A 10,372-nucleotide genomic window follows, 5' to 3' on the forward strand; every position below is an offset into this window, starting at 1 on the left:
TTTTCCAGATAGGGTTTCTCTGTATAACCCTGGCTGTCCTGGAACTCACTCTGTAGACCAGGCTGGCCTTGAACTCAGAAATCCACCTGCCTCTGCCCTCCCAAGTGCTGGGATTAAAGGCGTGCGTCACCACTGCCCGGCTAAGACTTACTTATTGAAAACCATACACAGCAAGCCACCCTATCCAGACTTATAAACAATAAACAGGGTACTGCTGGCCACTGTTATCTCACAACACAAGCTTTTCACCTTTCTAATGGACTTCAAGAATCTGCATGTGCTTAAGGAGATATATATTTCATAACCTATTCCAGATAAACATCACATCACGTCCTAAAAAGTAAACTTATAATTCAGCTTTGAATTAGTTCGTCCTATATTTCAAAACAGAATTTGAGCAATCTCTAAGACTGTCCTTCTAGTTTATACATCAGGAAAAATATCTATGATTTATTAAAATAATTACTGCCTAGTTCTTTAACAAGACAACAAAATTAAATATGATGTGAGAAGTCCCGCCAGTTCAAACTCCGGCAGCCCAAACTTTGGAACTCTGTACATTGCCTAATCTCATTGTGGTTGGTTTACCAGGACGAGGTGGGAGCCCTTACCTAGCTCTGCTTCTGCAATCCTGCCACGCTGCCTGCCACAAGCTACCAAATGCCACTGGGGTCTGTTAACTCTACACCGAAATCTGACAAACATGATGCCATGCAGAGGCTCAGCCTTTACTCTGGGAACCAAGAAATACAATTCTGGCCTGAGGAGGATAAGAACTCCCTGGGAAATACCCGAAGGTTCAGCAACAGGTAAATACCAAAGTGCCTAATTAGCTGTGCCAGCCCCTGCAGGTAAGGCAGCAAAGGAAAGCAGCACAGAGCTGCTGGGGAAAACTTCTAACATGTCATGTGGCTTCCTAAAGAAGCCCTGAGCTACTAAGCATCAAAAACACATTAGTTTCTTTCTCAAAGAAGCCAAGTCCTTTTGGGTTCTTACTCGTTCAATTCGAAATAAGAAAAATCCCCTAATTTAAAAATTGATCATAGAAAAAGGAGGGATCAGGAGGAATCAAAAGGGATCAGGTGAGGTGGTGGGGTGGAAGGATGGGTAGAGGAAGAGTCCTGGGAGAGACAACTGGAATTAGGAGGCATTTGGGGGATAATGTGAAAACTTAGCGCAGTAGAAACTCCCTGGAATCTATGAGGGTGACCCCAGAGAAGACTCCTAGTAATGGGGGATATGGAGCCCGAAGCGAAGCAGCCATCTTCCAGTGGTGGGACTGAGACATCAACCCAGCCACAAAACCTTCAACCTTCAATCTGTCCTGCATGCAAGATGTGCTGTGGTAACGGTGGTATAGAACTTGTAGGAGTGGCCAACGAATAACTAGTCCAACTTGAGGCCCATGCCATGAAAGGGAGCCCATGCCTGACACTGCTTAGATGGCCAGGAACCAGGGGCTACACTGCCCAGAGACCTAGGATAGAACCAAACATGACTGGCAAGAAAAAAGAAAAAAAAAAAGTCACTGAAATGATTCCAAATGATCCTCTGCTCTACTCATATGATATGTGCTCTACTCATATGATATGTGCTCTACTCATATGATATGTGCTCTACTCATATGATATCTGCTCTACTCATATGATATCTGCTCTACTCATATGATATAGCACAGTATCATTTCAAATGATCCTCTGCTCTACTCATAGGTCTGTGCCTAGCCCAATCATCATCAGAGAGGTTTAATCCAGCAACTGATGAGAGCAGATACAGAGACCCACAGCCAAACGTTATACAGAGCTCAGGGAACCCTGAGAGGGAGGAAGGATTGTAGGAGGCAGAGGGGTGGAGGATACCACGAGAATACAGCCCACAGAATCAACTAAACAGGGGCTCACAAAGACTGAAGTGACAGAGACAGATCATATATGGGTCTGAGCTAAGTCTTCAACATATATGTTATGACTGTGCAGGCTGGTACTCTTGTGGACCTCCTACTAGCCGGAGTGCAGGTGCTCTTAGGACCCTTTTCCTCCTAGTGGGTTCAGCCTTGATACTGAGGGTCTGTGCCTAGCTTTATCGTCACTTGTTATGGTCTATATTCAGTTAGTATCCCTGGGAAACCTGTTCTTTTCTGAAACAGAGGTGGAGTAGATCTGGGGAAGAGGGAGGTGACCTGGGAGGAGTGGAGGGAGGGGAAAGGAAACTGCAGTCAGTATGCAATGTATAAGAATTTAAAAGGGGGGTGCTGCAGAGATGGCTCAGTGGTTTAGAGCATTTGCAACCACCTGTAACCCCAGTTCCAAAGAACCTGCATCACATGTGTATAAACTCAAATAGACACACAAAGGAAAAACAAACTGTTTTTTAAAGAAAAAGGATACATCATTACATACAATAAATCTAATAATCATTGTCTAATGTTTGTCAATACTAATGTCTAATGTTTAGTCATAGCATGTTGCACAACCAACAGCTACCTGCTCATGTTAGAAAATAGCCTAAGTGTAGGAAGGTGCCACCCCCGTTTCCCCATGACAGATGTTAGGAATCCATCAGCATCCTCCATATTGCTGAGCTCAGACAGGGCTTCAGATCTCCACAAAATGCAGCATTCTAGTAGGCCACACCAACCCAAGTGCCTGCACACACACACACACACACACACACACACACCACAGCACACACTCCGTTTTGAAGTCACTTCAGCCCAGCTGAGTATCCCTCAAGATGCTATGGCGAAGGACTGAGCTGAGTCCTTAAAGAAATTTACCTCACAGTAATTTCAACTCAAGAAATACCACAAAATGGCAATTTCTCTGAAACCATAAAATAGTAATTGCTTCCCCTTGGTAATGATAGAAAACATAATTGTACATATTAGTTTTCCTTAGATATAAGCTATTCCAGTGCTATGAAATCAAAATGGAATAAGCATATATATATATATAAAATAAATGTTTCAAAATAGAATTTGGTTGTATTCAGCCCAAAAGCCCAGCCCATTCCTAATCTACTCACTACCCTGCGACTCAAACAAGTGCTGTGCAAAACACAGACACAAACACAGCTCCATCTGCTAATTAAAAATGGGCATGAAACTGTTAACAGGCATCTGTTGCATTGTTTGAAGCTAATGGGCAAAGACAAAGCTGAGATGCTCTTCTAATGCAAACCCAGTGATTTCACTCCTTTGCTGTTTGGTACTGATGAAAGTGGGGGTTGGCAGCAGGGTGTTAAAATGGCTTGTTATGCACAGTAAGAGACAAGTGAACTGTCTTTCATATTCTAAACCCAAACCGCATTTCACCCAAGAGGAGACAGCATTTCTATATTAACCAGCCACATTAAACACTTTATCTTAATTCAGAGATAATCTAGTCATGTCAACGCCATGAAAGAACAACATATTCACACAATGCTTTCTTTACAGTCCAGACTGCTTCAAACCCATCCATCTACCCGTTCATCCACCGCACCATCCTATGAAGTAGGCCTTGGAGATTTACTAAGTGTCTCTGGCTTGATTTTTGCCTTGAGAAACTCCCAGGCCCTGAAAAACACACACAGATGATTATACTCCATCCGAGATGAATAAACTAAAGGCTCTGGAACAACCTACTCATCCAAGGCCACAAATCTAGGAAGAAGATACAAACCCAGACCTGTCTCTGGACCTGCCGCACCCCTTAATTCATCATGCCATCTCCCCTACACCACAGTTGAACCACTCTGTTTCATGTACCTAGGAACCAAAAATGATCAAGGCTTTATTCATGAAGAGAGTCCTGAAGAAGGATCCATTTTCAAATACTGTAACCACCACACATCCTTGACCGCTGTGCCTGGTTTGTAAGTAGTCTCCTCTAGCTACTGATAAGTCTATTTTACATTCACCACAACACCGTTTAGTTATCATTTAACTGACCATAAGTTTGTCTTTTTCTAAGAAAAGTTCAGCCTATCTTGAGGGCAAGATTCTTCCAGCCTGGTAATGAGAACAAGGCAGCCAAGCCACTCGAATTCCCTCAGCTCAGCGGGCTAAGGTCCACACCCACTCTTCCACCTCCCATTCAGGGCCCTTATTTGAGGCCCCTACCTGACTCATTTGAGCTAGCACTCTGACCCAGGCAGGAGCAGTTGATAACCTGCATTTTCGATTCATCTTTCCACAGCTACTCACATCTCATACTCCACAATCAGCCTCACTTCCTAGTCCCTCATCTGGAATCTTCTTTTCATGCTGCTCTAAGTACCCTTGTCTGCACACTGTCCTGGGAGCCAGTTACAACACGCAGATGTGCTGCTCTGTAGCACAGAGCTACAGGCAGGCGGGGAGGACAGACCCTGAGGCAGCTCAGCCCGCAGTCCCTCCGATCCTCCTTCCTATTCTATCCTTCCTTTCAGATCCAGTTCTAAGATTCCTATTCTATCCTTCCTTTCAGATCCAGTTCTAAGAGTCGGTGACAAAGTCAACTGTTACACTTTTCCTGACCTTTGAAGACTAAACTTATTTTCCTCTAAAACAATATCCAAGCTGATTCCCCTCCTGCGGTTTTCAGTATACAGACAATGTTGCTGTTGTTGCCACGTAAACCGGCCTCCCCCCACCCCCAACTTGCTGCCTGTCAAAGGGTGGCTGAAGCTCTATTAAAGAACACTTAAGATAGACCCATATTCCTCCCAACACTCAGTTTGTCCAAGCCTGCATTTCTAGAAAGGCTTCTTTTCATGGACTGGAACACACATCAGGGAGAGGAGGGTAACCCTCTATCACTCACCACAAAGGCCTCCTCTGCCTAACATCGCTATCAGTGCGAGCACTGAAATGGGAAGTCTACCCGGAGCCCTGGAAGAACATGACGACACTAAAATAGGCTTTATGCACAAAATGTTCCGTTTGAACTTGCATGCTCTTTGGTATTTTAGTTTGAGAAGTTGGAACCAAGGAAAACAACTATGAAAATGAAAATCAAATTCCTCTATGTATCTGGCTTATGCTCAGCCAGATGTTGACATTATTTTGGATAAAAATGTAAATATGACAGTTGGTTATCTAGCTAGTAAGTAAGTCTTGATAAAAGTTTTAGAATCAGACCAACTAAAAGCAGCTTTACATTTTAAGCAAGGGTCAAGAAACTGGATCTACAGCAGACCAGTTAGGAAACTCTGTTAAGCACCGTGGGTCACAGAGGGTCTTCACTACACATCCCTCATAGTTCTTATTTTTAACAACTTCTTTTAAATTTTTTAAAAAAACAAACCAAAACAACAAAAACAAAAACAAAACAAGAAAAAACTCCTAGCACAAAGCAGGCTGCAGGCCCAGCCAGGCCCATAGGCTACCCTGGATAAACTGACTCAAAGACAAATGAAGCCAGGAGAGTGAGTGGTATAGACAAAATGCCTAAGAGTGCTCTGCTGGCATTTTGCATCAACAATTACCAGTGTGGGGCTACGAAATGATCTGATGAGTTATTTCACATGTGGAAGGAATGTTAATGGCAGGGTCCACTATGATCTCTTGACCTGAAACTCCAGGCCTGGAAGAAAGAATAAAGGCTGTATGTGGAGTTATCCCCATACAGAGTCTCTCAGGACCATTTCCCTTCCCTTAATGCTAATCGAGGTGGAGACACCTTAACTTCCCACACTGACAGGCACTTGTGCAAGTCCAACTACCCCGGGAAAGGCGGGTTTACAGAGAGGACCGCACTCATCCCAGTGATGAACGAGACACAGAGTTGGATTTGGAGGTTAGCAGGGCTCTGCTGGAGATGAAGAACTCGCATTCGTCAAGCTGAGACAGGGCGTAAAGTGGATAATTTCTACAACTCTCTCCACGTCAAACAATGACTACACTAAATAATGAAACCACTCAGGAAATACCTAACAGGAAGAAGGGGGCAGGGCAGAGGAGAGACAGGGAGGGAAGCAGTTTAGACAGTCCCACTGTAGGGCTGAGTTGGGTCCTCTCAGTTCTACCAGCACCTTGTTCAATACAAGGCCATTTCTAGATGTCTGGGTGCCCTCATATCCATATTAAAATGTACCCACAATCTTCAGGAAACATATGTGAAATAGTTTCACCATTTCTATCTAAATATTATATTTAAAAGTATTCACCTAAATGTTAACTATGATTATGTAAGGGAAGATGCTGGAGTCAATCTTAAGTTTTGTTTTGTTTTTTAATTTTCCAACGTTTGAGCTAGTTAGTTGGCCTGAGGCATTAGGCCTGTAATTTCAAGTGACTAACTCAACTTTACTTCATGATTTACAAGTATTATCTGACTAATAGGCTAAAAGAGTTCCAGAAAGCCACGTGAAAGAAGATCTACCTTTTGCCACGCCAAAGAACAGGAAGAACTCCAAGTGGCAAACCTTTGATAAAGGAAAAGAGTATCTGAGACAACTGAACCTAGACTCAAAATGACTGTCTCCTCTTTCATGATGACGGAACCCCTGTCCACAGTCTAAAACTGAAAAAACTGTTTTTAAACACTAGCAATGCACAATTAAACCAAAAGCATATCTTCATAGTAAAAGGCAGACATGGGATGTAGCTGCCAAATACATATAAACACAGGCCCTCAGAAGGGCTCTTTCCTGGGGCGTGGTGCTTATCAAATTTGTCAGCAGTACTACAAGAAGACCGTGTCAAGCCCAGTCACAGTAAAGCCCAGGACTTTGCACAAATGGACACTTAAAATTATGATAGGAAAAGAAGGGTCATCAAGTGTCACAGAAACCACTTCATATTGGAGGTGTGGTGTGGGGCTTGGCGGAGTGATATTGCTGCTAGAAATGTGAACACTTCGAGTCTGTGCTTGTGGCCAGTCAGGAGTCAGTGGAACTTTTCTCGAGAGTAGTGTGAACTTCACCCGACTGTTCAAGCATAATTGCAACTACACAGCATTTCGCTTTCAGGTATGTAAGTTCTCTGGCTGTCTGCTACCACTTCCTGTTGGAGTTCTGGGGCCAGCTAAAAGATATGGGAGTTTCCCTCCTCCTATCAACTGAAGACATAGCTTGACACCACATTCACCACACAGAAGGTACAAAGACCAAGAGTTCCCATGAGACTCACCATGTAATATATACCTCCTAATCTCAGCTGTCGAAGGATACCAGCGTTAATGTTTTAAATGTAACGTTTAAAGTGTGAAATGTAATACACTACACACACACATACACACACACACACACACACACACACTCTCACACACACACATACTCACACACAAAGATATGTTGGGGCGGGGTGGCTAGGGATTAAGTCCAAGGCCTTGTCCATGTTAAGCATATACTATATAATTCAGTTAAACCCTTAGCTAAGAAAAGTGACTTCTAAAAGATAGTGTTAAAAGATCCTTACAAGAAATGTGGGAGGAGTAGGGAACTAGTAAATCTACTGCAGAGGAATCCAAGGAATTTAACATGCTCTATTAGTGAATTTAGCCACTTTTTTAAAAAATTTTTTTCCTTTTAAAAAAGTTTATGTGTGTGTGCCAGGGTGGGAGATGTGTGGATGTGAGCGCAGCTGCCCAGAGAGGCCAGAAGAGGAGTCAGGAGCCCTAGAGTTGGAGTTACTGACAGGTATTTGTGAGCCACCTGCTATGGGTGCTGAGAACTAACCTTGGGTCCTCAAGAAGAACAGTAGGTACTTTTAGCTGCTGAGCCATCTCTCTTGCCCCAGACTCAGTTTCAAGGCAAGAGGAAAGTTCTGAGAAGTTTGCATGTGGAACAGACACTGTCCCCCACCCTTAACTTCTTAGGAACTGTCCTTTATAAGCTGAGCTGCAGCATGCAGTCAACACTGAAAAAGAGTCCTTTGGGGCTTGGAAACTGATACCAGAAATGAATGGCCTTTAGCAGCTGTACCAGCTTTCACCAAGCCTCTTACAAATACACTTTCGAGAAGGGAGATGACATTTAAAATCTGCTTCCTCAGAAAAGTCCCACTCAAGACTAACTGCCAAGAACTTGCAACTCAAACTTCGTTCAGCCCAGACATCACAACACCCAGATTTCCATTCAGTCTGTAGGAAAAAAAAAAATCAGAATAAACCATGGAGACTCTTTACCAATACTTACACTGGAAATTGCTCTATAACTACTTTTAAAATGTCATTTTCAAATGCCACAAATATTTAAACATAGATTTTGGGGGTCTTTTGTTTGTTTTTTCGGGTTTTATCTGTGTAGCCCTGGATGTCCTGGAACTCACTTTGTAGATCAGGCTGGCCTCGAACTCAGAAATCCACCTGTCTCTGCCCTCCCAAGTGCTGGGATTAAAGGCGTGCCGCCGCCGCCGCCACCACCACCACCGCCCGGCTTTGTTTTGTTTTTAATTCAAGTATTTAAGTTTTTTTTTTTTTCCTGCACAAATGTATGTGCACCATGTAAATGTCTAGTCCCCATGGAGGCCAGAAGAGGGTGTTGGATCCATTAGAATTACAGGCAGTATGAGGTGCCAAGTGAGTGCTATGAACCAAACCTGGGTCCTCTGTAAGAGCAGCAAATGCTCCTAACCACCAAAGCAATTTTCCAGCCCCTTAAACATACTTATTGTCAACACACTAGTTCCCCATCACTTGCGGATCATCTGGAAAGCCATTTGAAAATGCTTTAAATAAGCTAGACAACCAAAAATCTAATGAGTGAGTGGGCCACTTGACTGCAGCTATTTAACAAAGGAAATAATGTTAAGGTCATTCTACTGAAGGTTTAAAAGCAGTTTTGATATGCTCTTCAGTTTATAACTTAAAGATTCTGTTTTCCTGCACACAATGTCTTTAATTGAATATACAAGGGCAGCTCCCAGTGAAGAGTGGGAAATTTTTTTCTTGAGTCAGTTATAAGTAATTGGGAAATATACAGTATGTTATGATTCACCTACAAAGTAATTAGAAGCAAAGGAAACTACACAGGGAGGCAGGCGGAATTTACAGTCAATCACTTGGCTTGGACGTTACCAACTACACGAGCTCAAGAATTTAGAAAGTTGAGAAACTTTCTGCTGCTTCCCAAGACACGGAATAAAGCGGTGAACAATAAATTTCTTCTAACCACATCATCTCCCAAAGTCCCCAGCCCCTTTAATTCCTATAAACACTCAAAAGATTTTAACACCCCGTAGGCATTACTCCGTCATTAGTCACTTTTTAAATCTTCTCGATTCAAAGATGTCAAGAGAAAATGGAAACCAGCGTTCCCCGTTACTAAGGGAAAGTCCTGAGCCCCGCGTTTTCCATTTCCTCTCTGATCTCTCAAGCCCTGCACTGCATCCGCTGCTTCCCCTTCTCCTTTCTAGTTAACACTCAGCTCTCCTTCACTTTCTCCACCAAGTAGCCTCAAATCGCCCTCGGGTCCTCCTGAACCCTTCTCCCACCTACAATCTTCTGCATTTTCTCTTGGCATCTCTGTTCACAGCTTTATAGCCAATGTCATTTTATCTCTTGCCTCCTGATCATTCATTCATTCAGTCATTCCCCTCAATTCCCTGTTGACCGCCTCCTAGTCTCACTTCTCTTGTCCCCGGTGTCCTCTGCCCCTTTGCTTCATTTGAAGCCCCTCTTTAAGTCTTCAAACCTTCATTTCCCTCTTCACATTTCCTTCCTCTTTCCTGTCTTTCTAACCCAGGTTCGTATTCACTCTCCCCTCCTTCTCTTTCCGTACGATTTCCTGTGTTCCCCCGACTCCGTCCCTCTGGGACGCCGCCGCCGCCGCCCCGGAGCCCCCTCGTGTCCCCAACACCCCTGGTTTCCGATTGCTCCGGTTCCCTTTCGTCGGTCCGCAGTTCCGCATCCCCATCCGTCCCTCTCAGCTCGCCGGCTCGCACTTCCCTCTCCGCGGCCCCTCGGGGTCCCCTTCTCCGGGCGCCAAGCCCTCGCGTGCCCTCTCCCAGGCCCCCAGGCACCCGCCCCCCTCGTCTCAGCTCCCGTCCCGGGCCACGGCCGCTCCCTCACCGATGGTGGAGATAAAGGTGGTGTTGAAGGCGTCCTCTGAGAAGCGGAACAGGAGGCAGGTCTTGCCAACGCCGGAGTCGCCGATGAGCAGCAGCTTGAACAGATAATCGTACGTCTTCGCCATCTTCTCGCTCCGGCCCTCTCTGACCGCCGAGAGCAAGGAGACGGTGGAAAGCGGCGCGGAGGGGGGCCTCTGGCGAGGGGGCGTGTCCGCCAAGCCACCCGCGCCCCGCCCCGCCTCTCGCCCCACCCCCTTGAGGCGACAGGCTCGCTCCTCCCCACCTCGGCCAATCGGCCCTCGCCTTGTCATCACCCTCCGCGCCGCGCGGCATTATGGGATTTGTAGTACTCTGGGAGAGCCGCGGGCGTGCCTGGCCCAAACTGTCCGAGCAACCCCC

The 10,372-nt window shown here is 45.0% G+C and overlaps 1 protein-coding gene across 1 annotated transcript in view; it reads right to left on the reverse strand.

Annotated features, from left to right (window-relative positions):
- The window catches only part of Rab8b (RAB8B, member RAS oncogene family), a 73,760-nt gene extending 63,597 nt beyond the window's left edge, over positions 1-10,163 (reverse strand). Inside the window, exon 1 of the mRNA XM_021207338.1 lies at positions 9,975-10,163. Within this exon, the coding sequence (XP_021062997.1) occupies positions 9,975-10,098 (124 nt within the window). The 5' untranslated portion in view covers positions 10,099-10,163. The remainder of the gene's footprint in view (positions 1-9,974) is intronic.
- Between the last annotated feature and the right edge of the window lie 209 nt (positions 10,164-10,372).

The sequence above is a fragment of the Mus pahari genome, chromosome 10, assembly GCF_900095145.1.
Source record: "Mus pahari chromosome 10, PAHARI_EIJ_v1.1, whole genome shotgun sequence".
NCBI classification, from domain to species: Eukaryota; Metazoa; Chordata; class Mammalia; order Rodentia; family Muridae; genus Mus; species Mus pahari.